Source organism: Pyxicephalus adspersus, chromosome 1 (genome assembly GCF_032062135.1).
Source record: "Pyxicephalus adspersus chromosome 1, UCB_Pads_2.0, whole genome shotgun sequence".
In the NCBI taxonomy this organism is placed as follows: domain Eukaryota; kingdom Metazoa; phylum Chordata; class Amphibia; order Anura; family Pyxicephalidae; genus Pyxicephalus; species Pyxicephalus adspersus.
Window position 1 is genome coordinate 10,595,962 of NC_092858.1, and position 19,742 is coordinate 10,615,703.

General features: G+C 41.0%; 1 protein-coding gene across 1 annotated transcript in view; it reads right to left on the reverse strand.

Moving 5' to 3' along the window:
• The window catches only part of PICALM (phosphatidylinositol binding clathrin assembly protein), a 70,246-nt gene that overhangs the window by 35,340 nt on the left and 15,164 nt on the right, over positions 1-19,742 (reverse strand). Inside the window, exons 2-8 of the mRNA XM_072398631.1 lie at positions 14,973-15,219; positions 14,154-14,156; positions 8,644-8,737; positions 8,123-8,234; positions 6,631-6,737; positions 5,852-5,893; positions 2,601-2,686 (exon numbers count right to left, since the gene is read on the reverse strand). Coding sequence (XP_072254732.1) covers positions 2,601-2,686; positions 5,852-5,893; positions 6,631-6,737; positions 8,123-8,234; positions 8,644-8,737; positions 14,154-14,156; positions 14,973-15,219 — 691 coding nt within the window. The remainder of the gene's footprint in view (positions 1-2,600; positions 2,687-5,851; positions 5,894-6,630; positions 6,738-8,122; positions 8,235-8,643; positions 8,738-14,153; positions 14,157-14,972; positions 15,220-19,742) is intronic.

Here is a 19,742-nt window from a genome sequence, read left to right on the forward strand (position 1 = left end):
CTGCGCCTTTCCGCCCCAAAAGGGAGGGAGGCCGCCAGTGCCTTTCAGCCCCAAAAGAGAGGGACCCCACCTGCACCTTTCAGCTCCAAAAGGGAGGGAGGCCGCCAGTGCCTTTCGGAGCTAAGTAGATCTAAGCTCTGTTATTCTGGTCTTCACAAATAAAATGGACTGTGGTCAATAACATATTTACAATGACTTCTGTATAGAGTTTGAGTGAGACAGCTGTGCTCTCACTGTGACTTCTGCACTCTAGGGTTCATTTTATTTTCTAATACCAGAATAATGGAGCTAACATCTGACTGGCAAAAAAGCACACTAGTCCTTTATCATTTTTGTATTTCAACTCAGCTAGGGAAAAAAAATAGTCAGGCTGGGAGCAATGGGGCAGCAATGATGATGCAGCATAGATAAACACTGTATATCTCTACTAGCTCTAAATCAATACCTGGGATCACTCTGGCAATAACAGCAGAAATGCATTTCATCTTTAACAAATAACCAGTCATTGGAAAAAAAAGAATTAGAAGGCATCCATATTTAATTGTGCCTCATGGGCAAAATAATACATCCTGTTGGAGGGCATCCAGAGTCGTCTGGCTGCTGCTTCAGGATGTTCGATATAAACAAGAAATCTCACATCAAAGCCACTTCAGCAAACATTTTCACTCAGGAGAGGGATTTTAGGGGTTTAGCCACAAGGAAAAATTGTTTCACTGTCGATAAACCATTAGACCATAAGTATTTAAAGTCACAAAAATCTGATTATTCTGTACTATGAAATAATTACATTAACCTGTTGAAAAATTAAATAAAAAATTGTGGGTGTAAAATGGCTACACCAAAAGCAATTCTTTCATGGAAACATGCAGCTTGGTGTGTATAAACAAGAACGTCCTGTTGAACTGATGGGCAAACTTGACTTTAGGTTGCAGATACCTGAAAGATTTACACAAAAAGTGTTTTTATTTCTTTGCTCTGACAAATCTGCTTAAATAATTCAATATAAAGCTCTATATTTTTGTGTTTCGCCTCTTTGCTTTTTGGAAAAAAAAATCATAAAACAAATGGCAAATTCCTGGCTGTAACATGAAGGGTATAAAACACTCCGAAGTTACGAGGTAACAAGCTCAGAGAATGCTCAGGAATTGATTTAAAGAATAAGTGCACTTTTATACAGGCACTTATCCTCCTTACACCACAGCCTCCAACCCATTACACTGATGTAACCTATTCTAAAACGGCTTATTACAGAGATCTGAAAGGTTGCAATCCTATGTTGGTTTAAGTCCTATAACCTGCTTGTAAAGTACAGTCATATAGATTTTTGTTTGCTGCTTTCCTAGAAAAGTAGATGAGAGTACATGATGCTCTATAGAAGGGCCGTACTGCAAACGCATGGGCAGGAGAACACATGGGCAGAAGAACAACAGTACATAGGATCACAGCCATTCAGACGTTTTAAGTAGGGATTTGCGGATGGGGAGGGTGTGCAGGATCAGTGCCCTAAACAGAGAATCAACCCACATACTAACTTCTCCTGGGCTTTAAGCTAGAACTATATAAAAAAGAAAATTGCAAGCAGGCAGGTAATTTATTGTAAAAGAGACCGGTGATGGCCCTTTATGCAATAAAAAGCCTTGGCTGCATGTTTGCAATCTTTTTTAAAAGTAAAGTACAGGGATGGGTAAGTGATGCTCAGTGTACAACACTGGGCCATTCGGCATCCCCCTCTGGGATTTTGGTCTAGCCAGTCAAGATGGCAGAAGATCCCTAGAGGGTGAAGATGATGCTGCCTATGAGTTAGCAAAGACAGGTGAAGTGCAAGCAAGCGGGAAATTTTTTTTGCATGTCCCTTCTGCAACAAAACCTGACCTGCCTGGTCCCAATTTTGAACTTTAATTCTGCATTAATGGTGCTGTACTCAAAGAATCTATGGGTATTGCACCATTCAAGTCTATATGGATTTAGGATACAGTAATGGCCAGAGCAAGAGAGACTGCTGTAATAGAGTCAAGCACACGGGTTATAGGTAAGAAGCTGGTGAGGGTAGGACAAAAGGTCTGAGGTTTAACGTGAACATGACCTTTAAGCAGGGGTAGCACCGTGGCTCAATGGTTAGCACTTTGGCCTTTGCAGCACTGGGTCCCAGGTTCGAAGCCCGGCCAGGACATTATTTGCATGGAGTTTGCAGGTTCTCCCTGTGTTTGTGTGGGTTTCCTCCCACATTCCAAAACATGCAGTTAGGTTATTTGGCTTAGTGATTAACATGCATAATGTAACATTTGACTGTGGTAGGGTCATTAGGTTGTGAGCCCCTTTGACAGACAGCTAGTGGACAAAGTATGGACTTTGTAAAGCGCTGCGTAATATGTCGGCGCTATATAAATACTGTGTAATAATAATAATCAGAAGAATCTGACATATAAATAGAAAATGTAACAAAGGGAATACTGAACATATGGTACAATTATACTGCACAGACACAATACATCTCTTGAGGCCAGAAGAGGTAGAACTCAAACCATGTCCCGGATGCCATATTCATGGCTCAGGTTTCTAAACAACTTTTTTTTAAATGACCTAAATCAAAGCTTTCCCACCTGCTTGCTGCTGTGGAGTCTTTGATTTTCTTCCCTTCCAGAGAGGCTAAATGTTGTTCCAGGGCATCGAGCAGACTGCTTGGAGCCTGATGAAATAAAAGAAATGAATAAGTAACCAAATCCAACAATAAAACAGCCATTGAAGTGTACGCGTCACACATACACAGGAGAGGAGAGGTGTACTGAAACCTCGATTTTAATAAATGCAAAGTGAGTATTCCATGACATCGCTGGGATAAAAGGCGAGGGGAAAAAGGACATGAAAATATCATAGCATTAGTTCAGAGAAAACACTTCATGTCAACATTTCATAGTACCACACACAAGCATGTTCTAACAAAAGACACAAACTGAATATTCACCAACACCCATACAAACACATATATTGCATGTAATGATGTCTGATATACTGTGTTCTGCATTGCTAAGAATCCTCCTATATACACGTACACATAGGATGTTGCCATCATTTGGGGAATAGGAGCATTCTCATTAGGTTACAACTTCATTTCCTAACAGTACATGCCTGCTGAGACTCTAGTACACAGATTCTCAGCCAGGGTTCCTCCAGAGGTTACTTGAGCAACTTGTGCCTCTCAACAGAGACATTCATCCCACTGACCACCATGCTAATGTACTGTGAGCTGTTGATATAGTAATTATACAAGACCTGAAAAGTAATCCAAGGATTCTTCCATGTAGGCAAAGTCAAGAAAGGCTGCTCTAGTAGTTGGATATCCATACTGTAGTTCCAGGCACATATGGTCGTACTTCAAAGACTTCTAATGCAATATGAAGATGGGAATTCCCTTTTGTAAAAGCCATAGCAAGTGACAAGAATGTGCCACCATAGCGCCTGAGGGACACAGCTGTGTCCCCGAAAGTATCCTAAATAGGAGAATAACTATAAGGCACTGCTGTCGCTGAATGAACTTGGGTGATGTTACTACTGTGCTGCTTGTTGGGGAGGACACAATGGGCCTGATTTATTAACTCTCCAAGGCTGGAGAGGATACACTTTCATCAAAGAAGCTGGGTGATCCAGCAAACCTGAAGTGGATCTGGTCCAGGATTAAAAACATATGGTAGCAAATAGCAAATGATTTGAAGAAATACATAAAGGTTTGCTGGATCACCCAGCTCCACCGATAAACGTGTATCCTCTCCAGCCTTGGAGGGCTGTAAAAAAAAAATCAGGCCAACTGTGTGTGTAATGCAAAAAAATCTTCCAGAGCCTCCGAGGTTCTTTATAAACCTCGATAACAGATCCCCCCCTCCACCCAATATTCTTGTACTAGTCAGCAAAGGAGAGCTCTAACTTTCTCCTCTGGCAAGACTAAATCTGCCCTATACTTTAAGAAATCGAAAAAGATGTTTTATGAGAGCTTTTATGCCGGACTTAGAATTGTATTTCTGTCCATCCAACAGCATGGAATTTCTGTCCGGATTAAAATAACCTAATAAACCAATATAGATCTATAATATATTAAAACAGACCAGAAGAGAGGAAATTATAAAGTCGTTATCTCACTTTTTTTTTTTTTTATACCTGCGTGTTTTTATAATTCTGCCTGGCACTCAGCTTTATGCCAAGCAATCATTTTTAAACCTTACAAGGTAAGGCTTCAATAGAGAACATCCCATGAATAGCGCTGTTCAGCAGATGTAGCAGCTGCCGGCAGCAGTTACCGATTAAAGACCCAGGATCAATACACCAGGAAAAATGACGCAAGCTGGGAAAATATCTATAGTGTGACTGGCCGTATATACCAGATGACTGTTCTGAGTAAAGCCTCTGTGTGTGCAGCTGGAAGCCAGACATCTGGGTCGGCCTTTCATTATGTGGAGTGTTCGCTGGCAAATATTTAAGAGAATGCTCAACAAATGTCAAACGATTAATGATGATCAGATTACATTCCTCAAACCAGCAGATTAGGGCAGCCAATCTCGGAGATCTGGGTCATCTTATTTTCTGATATTTAGAACCCCCCCCAGTTACAGGCTGATCTTCACAGGTCTTTAGGTCTCTCCTTTAGATACCTATCCATATCAAATATTAAATAAGTCAGTCTGCAAAGTAAAGGGTTAATGCCCAATGCCAGCAGAAGCTTACCAGCTTCTGGAGGCATCTGAAACTCAGTGCCCCGCTGGGTTCTTCCCACCAGCCTCTAGGTTGTTACTGTATTCTGTAGTGATGCAACAAAGAAATGCAGAATGGATATGGCAACCAATATGGCATTTAGGGCTAGATACACGCATCAGATGATTCTTATCTGATTAATGTTCAGGGCTAGTATCGAATGAGAATCAAATGTGTGTACAGCAGCTGTCTGATGTCATTCGTGGATCCGTCTTGGAGTAAGTGAACGGGAGGTCCCGATTGCTTGTTCTCCCCCCTCCATAGAGCAGAACAGCGATGTATGTACAGCGCTCTTCATGCATCTTTCAGTCTTTTTGTCGTTGGAAAGGATTGTGAAAGATCGTTTCCGAGTGCAAGTAGCCTAACACTCAAATGTGACAAGTGAGGAGACTTTTCAACCAGAAGCATCATGGGTACTTTGCCAGAATGGTAGGAGTGCGTCAGAAACGAAATGTGCACAGTATTATCCAGTCATCTGTACTAGTTCTGAATACAGCATGGAAGAATAAAATCCCATACTGGGTTTTTACCACTATCAAGGCTTTTTTTTTTTTCAATTTAAAGATTTTTAGCTTCCTGATTTCAGACAAAGGAAACATTTTCCACCACAGACAGAAATAGAGTATTATTTTATTACTTTGATTGACATTGTGTCCCTGTTGCAGATTCACCTTTACTTCCTATGTAGTGAAAATTCACCAAGAAAAGAAAAATGTCCAGGAAAATGTCTATCAGAGCCCCGAGTATAAAACTGAACAGGTCTGATCCTTCCCCTAATATCTGGATTTGTACTTTAACCCCTCATAAACAGTGCCTCATTATTGACTTTAGAAAGGTTGATGATGCAATTAGCAATGCTCTTTGAACTGCCACATTAACTAAACCTCAAAGTTTTAAACATCTGAAAAATATTCCAAAGTCTAGAAATGACTGGAAGGCAAATTTACATCTAGATATAGTAACAAGTCTGGCTTATCTGTACACCAATTTCTGACAACGTGCATGTTGCATAGATTTTTGCCCTGCTGACCAGTAAAGATCATTCTTTCTATAAAAATATCCTGGGAACCACATGGATGCATAAAACATGAATAGCGAAAAGCTTCCTTACCTGAGATAGATCAGGTATATCTCCTCTGTCAATTCCGACTTGCTAAAATAAAATAAAAACAAAAATGTTAAATAAGATTTTTCTGATGGAAGTAATACTTTCACTTCTTCCTAAAACGCAATGCTCAGACTAAAATATGGCTGGACCCATGAATTGCCATGAGAGGCGCCTACAATCCAACATGAGAATGACAGGCCTGTGCTATCCAAGACTTACACATTTGCATATTAGCAAAGTTTTTTGCACACATTTCATGCATTTCCAGAGCATTTTTCACTGCAGTAAGTAGTTTGTGCATTGTAGCATTTATAAATACATCGATGTGTCATTCCACCAAGAAATACATCAGAACACACTACCTCTGGCTTCTTACTGCTAGCCATACAAGTCTGTACGGCGGATAAGAGCAGTGTTCTCCCCAGCCCCTTTTAGCTGGGCGCACCACCCGGCACTTTTCAGTAAACACCCGGTTATTTTTGGGTGGTCACTGAAGAGTTGGGTCACAATACAGGGGTTACCACCCACCTAAAATTTCTTACCACCCAGCTTAAAAAAATTTCTGGGTTCAACACTGAAGAGGATGCAGATATAAAAGAAATGCAGGCACTTATATCAGCTTCATTTAACAAACTTGTAATAAATACCAAACTATATTACAATACAACTGTAAAACCCTCCTCAATCATTTTGTATGAATTTATAAATGTAAACAGAAGCGATCTAAGGTGCCAAACTGAAAGAATTGGATATCTAAAACGAAGCCATGTGTGCACACATACCTCTGCAACTTTTAAAAACTCCGAAATCCGTGTCATTCTGGTGAGGAATTTCTTGTAAATATCCAAGCCGTCTTTACACTGATTCTTCTTCATGTCAAAATATTTTTCTGGGAGAGAAGATGGTAGAGAACTTTGGGGTAAAACATTTTTGAACCAATCAAAGTCAATGAATTTTTACTTCTTGTGCACCGATTAGGTAAAGGTTATGGAGATCTATTCATTTATTATTGGATTTCCCTTCACTTTCTGTCTCAGAGACCAATCAAAAAATGAGAGAAAAAAAGATCCTTACAGATACAGGTGTAGATACTAAGTTTTTAGGAGAGAAATGTAAAAGTCAGCAAAGCCAATAGGAAAACCTCTGCTGAAGACAATACAGAAACTGACTATTATAGAAGGGTCAATTTCTGGGGTTCACCCACTGTGCTCTGTGGTTCCTTCATCCAGTCTCCAATGAACACAACTACTTTGTCAAGCAGTCACATGGAGGAAGGTCTACTGGATCAACCAGAAAGAAGGGTGGGAAACACAGGAGACTGACAACGCCAGAAGTGTTAAGCCACATACACATGTGCAATAATTGTCATTGGAGAGGATCTTGCATGAATGAGCTCTGTACATACAGCACCGTTCTGCTCTATGGAAAGGGGAGGGGAAGAGCGATGGAGCGGCACCCTGCTGCGCTCTCTACCTCTTCACTTCCATTAGGATCGCTCGTCATCCATCGTCCGTGGATGTGCCAGGGTGGTCGTTCGGAGGATGGATGACAGGCGCTGTACACACGCCAGATTCTGGTCCATTATCGGCCCTGAGCCGATTATTGGACAAGAACCATTGGACGTGTGTACAAGAACCATTGGTAATGTGTACATAGCCTTAGTTTCAGCAGTGGGGAGTGCAATTTACAATCATCAGTTACAGAATTTTCTTTTCTTTTTTTTTGGACAAATCAAGACTGTTGACAGGCTAACCATAAGGCATATGGGCTGACAAGAACCCAACTATTTGGATAAAATTGTGGTGACCCCAGCCGGTTGCTGACCCTCCACTCTCAAACCACAGGCTGGGGGGAAGGAGGTGACCCAGCTGTTCTACATACCCACAGCAAAGAAAAGTCAGAACACAAGGATGATTCTGCTGTTTAGTGGTGCTTTGATCCCAGAAATCTTACAAATACAGCGCTTGCAAAGTATTTCCATGGTCTATTAAGCAGTTTTTCTGGTTTTCAGCTTTTACATACCAAGCACTGTTCTCCTGTTACAGACTGTACACTGACATCGCCCAATGTAACCAGAAGCAGCCCACGTGACTGATGTGCTGTGATTACTAGATACCTCTGCTCAAAGCATTCTTGTGGCTACATGCTGCGTAGGATAATATATACAGATAAATACTTGCTAAATGCGAAAAAGGTCTGCCCTCAGGTTTTCCGTTACGTAAAAACTATCCTGTAAAAGAATGTAAAGCAGAATGACAAATCAGCTCTGTTTACCTAACAGATTAATTATCCCTTCATTGTATGCAGCGAAAAGTCTGATGGCATCTTTGAAGAGCAGCATGAAAGCAGCATTAATGACTCCATTTGTCAGCTCGTTAGCATTTACCTGGGGAGAAAAAAGGAGAATATAAAGAACTGAAAACGTGGACATCAGGAGGTGGGTAGATAAACGGGCATTGCCCAAATGCCAAAGGGTCCCAAGAGCCTTCTAGAAGCAAATAGACTTAGAAAACCTGAACAGGAATGTTTATGTTCAAGTAAGCAGCACCCAGACATTCTCCAGCACTGGCTTAATTTCTGGGGGATCAATAAAATCACAAACATCCAATACAGCCAACTGTTAGCTCCGCGGATTGGCTGATAGGTTGTTTTAGTGCCAGTTATAGGGAATATTACCTAACGCGTCCATACCATACAGAGATTAGAATAAAAGAATAGCCATTTATCTTGCCCAGCTTCCAATCACTGGTTAAAAAGCATACAGAATGGACAGTATTTGGGTAGATTGTACTTACATTGAAATCCAGCAGTGCATCCATCTGGTTCTGTATAATGGGCATTGTCTTCAGCAACTTTTCTGTGTTCATTGTCCTCATGACTCCATCAGCCCTAAAAATATAACAAGAACCAAAAAATGATGGCTGTACTTTTGTTCTAAAAATTAATATGTGTATGTGCACTGTCCTAATAAAAAGAACAAGGCCCAATGTAATCAGTGCACTACTTTACCTTGTACTGTGACCACATATAGTAGTATGAGCACCACTTGTGTACTTGTAATGAACATGCAGGCAAAGTGAAAAGTAATTAATCCCACCGCTGCTGCCTCTCTGTAGTTCTCTTCATTGGCTGCCATTTCACCTTAGAATTAAACTCAAGCTCCTGTGCTTTGCCTTCAAATTCCTCCACAGTTTGTGTCCCACTTACCTTTCTGACCCGATAGAAAAATACCCCTCTAGCCGCTCTCTTCATTTCTCCAATGACCTACTAACGACTTCCTCACTCATAACCTTGTCACATGCACGGCTCCAAGACTTTTCTAGAGCTGCCTCGACTCTCTGGAATGGTCTTCCTCGTCCCATTCAGCTTGCTCCTACTTTCTGCTCTAAGAGCCCTTAAACTCTTAAAACTTGCCTACCCATCTTCTTCTTTCACTATTTTCCACCCTTCCTTATCCCCCCTGCCACTGTGTGACACTCCCCCCTCCTCATAGATTTTAAGCTCTTCGAGGCAGGGTCCTCTCCTCCTCCTGTGTCATTGTTTGTATCTGTCTGTCATTTGATGATAATGGTGCCAATTCAAGCATCATTTGCAGTAAATGGGCCATTTCTACGCTCCCTAGGTGTCAGCAAAGCTTGCCTGCAACCCATGGCACTTATGTTTAATCATATGATCATGTCACATGATCTAAAATTGTGACAGCATGCATTGCAGCCCTCATAGCAGCAGCTTTTGATAAAATGTAGAGGGGTGCAATGTCTCTTTGCATTATAGCAGGGGTTTCCTGAACACCTAAAAGTTACTTTAATGGTTCCCCCATGTTAAGTGCACCAGTCTCATCTCTACTTCATGGGGGAAGCGGGTCCTATAGAATACAAAGGGAGGAGCAGCATGGTGGATCTGAGGTTTGCACTTTGGCTTTTGCAGTGCTAGGTCCCAGGTTCTAATTTGTATGATGGAGTTTGCAGGTTCTCCAGGTACTCCGGTTTCCTACAGGTACTCCGGTTTCCTCCCACATTCCAAAAACATGTAGTTAATTGGCTTCCCAAAATTGTCCTTGGATTGTGTTAATGACATAATGGTGGGGACATTAGATTGTGAGCTCCTTTGAGCTAGTGATATGACTATGGACTTTGTACAGGACTGCGTAATATGTCGGCATTATATAAATACAAGACCAGGCTAATTACAAATTTTAGTTCAGTGTTGTGAGGTTGCAACCTAAACCTTAAATGGCTGCTCCAACAGTTACCCTAACTTAGGAATATAACAAAACGCTTTCACTTGGTACATCGAACAATCCAAGAGGAAGCCAAGTTGATTCTTTAGCTGTACATACAATAGAGACTCCTCTGATGGGCATGAGTAATAACACTTAATCTCTTGCAAGAAGAGCAACAATAACAAGAGCCAACCTTTGGCTGGAGGGTGAACAGTCACTGCTATGAGCAAGTTATGGCGTTGTACCGGAGATAAAAGCGGGTGTGACGAGTAATACATTCTGTAGATACCACATTGGCAAGGTGAAAACATAAAAGGTGTCCTTTGCTTCATATACCATCCACCGTGTGGTTGTCACTGCCAAGCACATGGAAACCGAACAGCTGACGTGTCAGTGTTGCGTTTAAATGAGTGACAAATGCTTATTTTTAAAGCTGCAGTGCACAACCAAGAAATCTTTTAAATCTGGGTGAGAACTATTTTTAGGCAGGTGGAAGCACCTGTATTGTGACCCAACTCATTAGTAACTACCCAAAAACAGCCGGGTGGTTACTGAAAAGTGCCGGGTGGTGCTCCCAGCTAAAAGGTGCTAATGGGAACACTGAGCTGTGCTCGCCATCTGTTTATTGCTAAAAGGGACAACTTCAAATACCCTGTATGCATTCCAAATGATACTAAAGAGGACCTTCTATTTTAATAAATGGGTTACGGAATCCTATAATTCACCCCCCTCCTAATTCTTAACCCCCATTTTATGACCTTTAAGTCTTCTGATGTATTTTCCAAAATTTTAGCCTGTGGCAAAAAAGACACTGTTAATGTCCCACAGACTCCCAGAACAGCAATGGCTATGCATGTGCAGTGCGCATGTGCAGTGCGCATGCACAGTAGATGCAGAGCAATGATGATATTATGGCTAAAGGTAGCTGTACATAAAGCGCCATTCTGCTCTATGGGGAGGGTATCTATTGAGTGTCAAAAACAAAAATTACAATGCACGCACATTTTCCATATTTTTTATTCCCATTGTAAAACTTCTGATGTATTGAAAAATGCCTACTGATTACCCAAAAATGCCAGCGTGTGCCATATTTCCTGATTAAACCAACCTGTGCTGTCCTTAAATCTCAAGCCCCTTTGCCAGCCCTGACTGGATTTCCTGAACTAAGAACCCCCCAATTACATTTAGCAGGTGAGGAAAGGGGAAGGTGTACGGATGCCTTACTGAGAGAAGAACTAGCCAGGGCTGACACTTCTTGGTGCAGCAGAGATACCATGACACCAATTAAATTTAGAAGAAAAGTTACCAGTGCTCCCCAAAAAAAGGAATATAAGGAAAACAAGGGAATCAGTATAGTCATTTCATTAAGCTGCCATTTTGGCAAGTTGTAGTTCACCTTTCTCAAGGTAACTCACCAAAACATTGGCTTAATATAATGACCAAACAAAGGCTACACAAGTAATTCCTGTAAAACTTTAAATTTTGGTGTCAAATGTTAATCAGGCCCTTGGAAGCTTATGGGTAAGTAGCAGGTAACAAATCCATCCCCCTTCCAGGACTGGTGCAATGGAAAAGCGCAATGCCTATTAAATCCCAAGCATGGGGCTATGTTAATAGAAGGTTTTTCCCCGTCATTGTGAGGGTCACATTGAAGAATAACAGCTTAATGTAGAACTAAAGTTTCACGTAAATATCTGCAACCAGGCATAAGTTTATTTCTGCAATAGGGGACAGGCAATGCCCCTTCTGCAAGAGGTAATCCCACCTGCCTGATCGCTGGCCATCTGTCAAATTTCACTCAGCCGTCCATTTGCAGCTCAGCTTTGGTTGTTGAGATTCTCATCACATCCAGGCTTGCTTGTTCCGGGTCTGAATGAACTCCCGATTCCTGTGTCATCCCGGCCCAACCAATCAAGATAGCCATAGTTCGGAAAGTGGAAGCGAAGAAGATGGCAGAACAAGGAAAGGTGAGTATAACATGGGTTTAGTTCCACTTTAAGGGGCGACCCATTTGGCTTTGGTGGGGACCTCAGCTTATTATTTCTAAAGCACAAGTCTTGTATATTCTTATTTACTTTTGGTATAATAATAAAATAAAATTAAAACGTATAATAATTTTAAAAAGTATATGTAGCCAAACACTAGATGGTGGTTGCAAAATTTTACCCTCAAAAGGAGATGGGGGGAAAAAAGAAACCGGTAAAAGTTTGGGGTGAGTTTTATGCTTTCCTTATTGCAGAGGTGAAATTTAAAAAAACTCCCAACACCATTACACTACGAGGTTATGGAAAGAACCTAAACAAGCAGACAGCTAAAAGAGGATGAGAAGAGCCGGTGCTCACAAAATCCCATCACCGCTCGGTACACATGATGGCCTAGCTGTCAATCAGTAGCCAACCACAACATCCGCTGCTCTACAAAGGAAGCCTAATAGAAAAATGTTACCAGTAAATTGACAGATTCGAGTAGGAACACTTCCCTGCACATATCTTAAGCAGTCTCTGCCGAGGAAAAAGCACTGTTTGCACTTGGGTAAGAACATATTGACTATAGGAAATAGACTAGATCCATTTGTCACATACAAGTATACAGACGGGGCTATCGGAATGATAACCACCCATAGGCACCTGATAATCCTGTCCATCCAGGGGTATTTTCAGACAGGCAGAGGGGTTTGAGGAGACATCAATACAAAAGACATAACAAATGCAAGAGCAATACATTTGATTAATACTAACAGAACAAGCCAAGTAAGAAACTTCTATGTTCCCACAATTGTTTTCCTACTTTGCCTTTTTTAGTGGAGGACTGGAAATCTGACTGCATTCTATAATGAGAGACAGATGGCGATTTCAGCCAACTCTGCTTCATATTCGCAACAAATGCTTAAAAATAGGCATGTAGAGAACAAAAAATGTAATAAAACCATTGGAAAAGAGCAGAAGCAAAGCAAAAGCTTTTCAGATTCAAGCTTAGACGATGGCAGTCTAGATGCTTCCTTTGTTAAGGTTTCCTTCAAAAAATCACTTAATGTGCCAAGTATAACTGGACCTGTTTATATACACCATACAATCAGTCATCCGAATTCTCACCACCACAAAAAGGCAAACTCAACCCAACTTCCTCTGTTTGCTTCACAGAAAGGATGCAGCTTTCACTTAATGACAACCAAGTGTGGACATCAAAGAGGCTTCTAAACAGAACGAGGAACAAACGCCATGACTGATATTCTACGGCATGCTGATTTTGTATACTCATTCGTAATTGAAAACATGGGAAGAAGGTACAATCTGTGTCTATGGATCCCATGCTGTTTAGCAAATGTTGTTAGTACCTATGCAATTTATGCAGTTTTGTATCTATTAAATTAAAATAGCAGAACTAAATCCCAAAAATTAGTACAGAGGTATTAGAGGTAGAAAAAGAAACCTACTTCCTCTTGCTACTAGCAATTTTTTACTTTGTGTATTCAGCCCTGCAGCAGTAAGACATTGGAAACATAATAGGGTGTCGGGAACCATCACTGGCCAAGCAATAAACGAGGAGGGGTGACAATGGAGGAGTGCACACTAGTAGGTAGGTGTGATAAACTGTACAATGTCATACATACTAGAGCAGCCGTTCCTCATCTTTTTAACATAAAGGAACCCTTGAAATCACTTTTAGGTCTTCAGAGAACCCAGGCTATAATTACTATACCAACAGCTCATAGTATATTAGTGTGGTGGTCAGTGGGAAGAATGCCTCTTACATTGCTGGTCATTGGGAAGAATATCACCCTTAGAGATAGCCAAAAAGATCATTGGTGTCACCTAAACTGACCTGAGAAGTGCAAAGTTCTCATTGCTCAAGGAATCCCTAGCAACCTCTGGAGGAACCCTCGAGCTACATAGAACTCTCAGAAACACTGTACTAGAGCACTGTTCATGGGAACACATAGGCAGTCTCACCAATGAAGGAGGGCGAGAACCCAAATCTGGATTTGTACTAACGTAATATATGTGGTAGCTGAAACCCTTTCCCCAGCACCCCACCCACTGACTGTACTTCTATTATTAGAATCTGGTTCAAATGGCAAAATACCAACTAGAACAATTGGAATTAAGACCTTGAGGTTGTGTTAAGCAAGTCAGCTGGGAGGAAGGGAAGAAAAAAAAAAAACATTACTTTTAAGACTGATGCCCACTTAGAATTAAATTAACTTTTGTGTTTTAGGTTTTTGTTCACCACCAATGTTATAAAGGCCAGATTGCTTTATAGATTCTTTACTGGTCAAAATGAGAATCAGTGGAGTCCATTTAACTGCCACTTTTGCAGCAATCATCACTTTAAAAGATGGTGATCAGCAGCTGCAATTTAAGTCCATGGGCCACTTGATGAGGATGGGAGAGGCTACGTACACGTCAGATAATTTTCGTCTGATTAATGCCTCAGGGATAGTATTGGATGAGAATGCGTCGTGTGTACAGCGGCCGTCCTACGTCGTTGATGGACCTGTCCAGACGGATCCATGAACTACCAAAGACGACCATGCAAGTGAAGGGGAGAGAGCGCAGTGGGGTGCCACTTGTGCGTTCTCCCACTGACCCTCTTTATAGAGCAGAATGATGCTGTATGTACAGCGCTGTATCTATTGTCATTGGAAAGGATTGTGGAACGTCAAGATCTAACGTGTGTATGTAGCCATAGAAGGGTGTTGGATCAGTTACTCTATTCAAGTGAAGGAAACTTTTCATGGCCAATTCAGATTACAAACAGTAACTACAAAGCACGGACCTGTGCTGTATAAACCTGATTGCCCTTTCGTGCATTATAGATGATACTATAGATGATCTGATCGCCACTTCTTTGCAATAGATTTGATTGATTCTTTAGATTTATAAATAAAAAAAAAAATGAAACTAATTCTTCTTTAATGTTAAGCAGGTATGTGATGTACTGTGAGAAGAAGTTGTTATTTCAATATCTGTATCACAATAAGCAACATTTAGGAAGGAAGCTGTTACCTCATTGCCGTACACCATGAGGTGGTGAGTTGTAATCAGAGACTTGAAGACCACCACCCAGCTGCTGTTGGTCGTTCTTTCGAATAAAGTGTCTGCCAGTTGTGGGATGTTTACATTCATCTCATTCGTGCACTGGATCAAATCTGAAAAATAGCAATGGAGAAGATACAAATGTGAGAAATAAAGCAGGAACACATGCGGCTCATGGCAAACTTAAGACACATTACGGTAGAAAATTCCCAAGCAGATTACCAATCCTACCAAAAAAAAAACAAAAAACATATGTATACAAAAAACTTGTTCCCCAGCAAAACCCTGCTGCTGCCATGAATAGACTATTCACATACTGTATATGGGGTGCTTGGGAGATGAAGTCCTAGGGGTGTTAAGTGATGTAATGAGCTTCAAGGAGAACTTTACAAACATGATTAATAATCTACAATCTACAAATAAAAATGACCAAAAAAAAAATCCACAGATTGTTGTTTGCAAGCAAGCCAAGTGCCTATTCCTGACTAGTATACCACTTTTTTTTTTTTGTATCAGAACACAAGGACTGATTATGTAATTTTTGCAATCAATACTCCTGCACAGTTCTTCTACAAAACAGATGCAAAAAACCCAGCGATGTAGTTATCCGACCTGAAAAGAAGAATTCCCCCCCCCATTAAATCCTGGTACACATCAATTATTGTCGCTGGAAACAATCGTTAGTAATAGTTTCCAGTAACAGTAGAAAAATCCAGGGCTTTACGACAGCACTGGTCTGGTCTATGGAGATGAACCTAACACATCCGCCATTAGTAAAGTATTGAGGTCGAATGATTAGCAGTCTGATATTTCAGACAAGAGAAGGGTATAATAACACTTGGAGATTTAAATAGAAACGGCGGTGAATTAAAGACCGTCTTATTGATAATTATAAATAATTGGCCAATTAAAATCCAGAGCGAGTACATGGTTTCATTTTTGTCATCTCGGTTTTTTTTCATGTAAGGAGAAATGGGATGAAATGGACACATTTGGAAACACAAACTACTGAAGATACGGATGATCATCACTAAAACATTGTTGGGAATATTTTATTCACAAAGCCCGATAAACCCAAAGTTGAAGAAAGGAAATTCTAATAGTGGAACTAACGTACAAATCCATGATCAGCAGAGCCATCGGGCAGGTAGGACCTCATTGTTGTAGAAGGGACTCTCCCTTTCTGCATTAATGAGTCCTATCCTGATCACTCCGGGTTTCTGGAAAATTGTTAGAATTCCCGACTTCTCTTGTGTGTGCCGGAGGTGAATTAGCTCCTGCTCGGGAGTTAAATCAGCCCAGCATGGAAAATCAAAAATGCCAAAGACTGTATGCACGAGGAATATGATGGCACCCTGCAACGAAAAGAGTATATTACCTATTCCACAACTAGAGAAGATTGATAAAAAGTATATAGAAAACTTTCTAATACTTTTAAATTAATTTTTTCAAATAAAATTCTGAACATTACTCAAAACATATAAGTTAAAATTATCTTATACAACAAATTTTAGATAGACAACGGCTGTCTGAGCAATGCCAAACATTCCCAACGCGTTCGCAGATGATACTGCTTCTTCAGGGGATAGTCTGATTAAAAAAAATGCTTATATTCCAGCAAAAGCCAAAGTGTACAACACAGTGTTCAACCCTGAAAGTTTTTTTTAAGTCGGTTGGGAAATAATTGTAGGCGGGTGTCAGCCCCTTCATTGTGACTCAAATCTTCAGTAACCATCCAAAAACAAGACGGGTGGTTACTGAAAAGTGCTGGGTGGTGCCCCAGCTAAATGGGGTTGGGGAAAACACTGGAAACATAATAGGGCGTCAGTAGCATTAGGTCCAGGCCTTTTCAAATCAACCGCATCCCAATCAATGGACTGAAGGGTTAAATCCATAGCCATGTGCCAAGTTGTATGAAAAGGTTCTCTACAAGCATGAATCCTGATGCTGTATCCATGTACAGGTAAATCGACTGGGTTTAATTTCACTTTAATAAGCCAATAGTGTAAAAAAGCAAAGTGGTGGACAGAATATCTTTTTTGAGCAGAACTTCTGTGCAGACTGTCATCTCCTAACTTAGCCAGTTGGGCCATCAAAAGTGGCCATGGGGCACTCAAAGTAGGATGAAGAATAGATCATGCTTCCCAATATTACATTGGAAACCATGCGTCTATATGAGGAGACACAACAGTAAGAATGATTCAGAGGAGGCGGTGAGCAACTGTCTGACCACAATCTGTCCACAGGAAACTAAAAGGTAAAAGAGGTCGGACAGCTACAAAGCTCCAGCAAAGCACAGCCACACAATGGGCGGAAAGCCGGGCGGGAAGTAGATGGTGCAAGCCCCTATATTGTGACCCAACACTTCAGTAACCACCCAAAAGTTGCCGGGTGGTGACTATTGAGTACCAGGTGGTGCACCCACCTAAAAAGGCCTGGGAGAACAATGCTGGATTTGTAAAGTAAGGTTTCAAAGGTAAAATATTCTTTTTATTAGTTTCACAGCAATCACCACGAGAATTTGCTTGGTTCAGTTTGAAGTACCGGTATATTTGGGGTTTAACAACTTTCTATGGTGGTTCCATTATAAAGCCAATGGTTCTATTTCACTTTCCTTATTGAAAACACTAAATGCCATCAATCGCCCTCTGGAAAAGTACATCCTGCATACCATTGTCATACAAATGCACACACACAGTAGGATCAATTTGGAAGTTATCCACCCTACAAGTTTGTCTATTGTCCAGGAAGCCCCCATAAGAAATCCACACAATACAAAGCTATGCAGACCTCGGTGAGAATTTAAACCAACACAAATCTGCAAGAGGAGAATTGCAACCATTGAGCTGTTCACTTTCATCTCATTGTTCTTTTATCTGAATTGAGACAGCCGGGATTGCAGGCAGAGAAAAGAACTAAACCTGAAAACTCATTACAGGACAGGAGGCCAAGCAGCTCAGTTTGGCTCAGAGCAGTTCACCCCCTGCACATTTCTTGTTGCAGCGTTGCTTGTTTTTAAGCCAGGCGCAATACCTCAATGATAAAACATATTTCCAAACTGTTACCATCAGCTATTAAAAGAGACTAAACAAGAAATTCAGTAGCTTTAGTAGCTACGTAATGAACATCATACTAGGATCTGAAATGTATAAAAAGCATCAAATTTTTTTCTTATAACAAAAACTAATATTAACTTGTATTTATATAGCACGGACATAATATACGGCGCTGTACAAAGTCCATAGCCATGTCACTAGCTGTCCCTCAAAGGGCTCACAATTTAATGTCCCTACCATAGTCATATGTCTTTAATACAGTCTAAAGGCAATTTTAGGGGGGAAAGAATTACCCTAACTGCACGTTTTTAGAATGTGGGAGGAAATCAGAGTACCTGGAGAGGAGAACCTGCAAACTCCATGCAGATAGTGTCCTGGCCGAGAGGTATTCTACTAACCCGACTCTCTCCTCTACAATCTATTATGAACGCTGCAGCCAGACTCATCCATCCTTCCCTCCGCTCCTCTTCCGCTACATCTCTTTGTAGTTCTCTCCATTGGCTTCCATTTCACCGTAGAATCAAATTCAAGCTCCTGTGCTTTGCCTTCAAATCCCTACACAGTTATTGTCCCACTTACCTTTCTGACCTGGTAAAAAAATACTGCCCCAGCCCCTCTCTTCGCTGCTCCAATTACATACTACGGACTTCTTCACTCATAACCTCGTCACATGCACGGCTCCAAGACTTATCTAGAGCTGCCGCCACTCTCTGGAATGGTTTTCCTCATCCTATTCGGCTTGCTCCTACTTCTGCTCATTTAAAAGAGCACTCAAAACCCATCTTTTCAAACTTACCTACCCGTCTTCTTCTGTCTCCCAAACCATCACTACTTCCCACCACTACATATCTCCCCATCCTATTGTGTGATACTTCCCCCACCTCCTAGATTGTAAGCTCTTTGGGGCAGGGTCCTCTCCTCCTCCTGAGTCACTGTCTGTATCTGTCTGTCATTTGTAACTATTTAATGTACAGTGCCACATAATATGTTAGCGCCATATACAGTTTAATAATTATAATTATATCCTCTTACATTAAAAAAAAATTTTTTACCCCTTTAATATTAATCTTCATAGACATTACTGCCCTCCAAACACTGAACAGTGTATAAATCCCACTATGACCCAGCAGCCCTTTGCATGTTTTCAACAGAGTTTCTATTAAATGTCATCAAAGCTACAAAATTTCAAAGACCGAAAAAAAGGGGTCACAGAGGAAGCGCTGACACATACAGGGGAAGAGACGCATACATCATTAGCGTTAGACAATCACGTATTGATAGCAGGCAAAGCATGGGGATGAAGGTTCTTAGTGTGTTCATTCTGTATGGCGAGCACAGGTGTGTAGAATAGGTTCTATTCATTAACAGGACAGCGCTTCATCAAACTGCAAACAGTCTCAGAGGCTTTTCATACAGCAAATAACTTCACAAGAGGATTTTCTGCTGTCTGAGGGCTCATTCACAACACAACAGCATTGCACATGCCGGACCCAGAAATCCCAGCTTCCCCTGCACATCCCGGACCCAGAAATCCTAACTTCCCCTGCACATGTCGGACCCAGAAATCCCAGCTTCCCCTG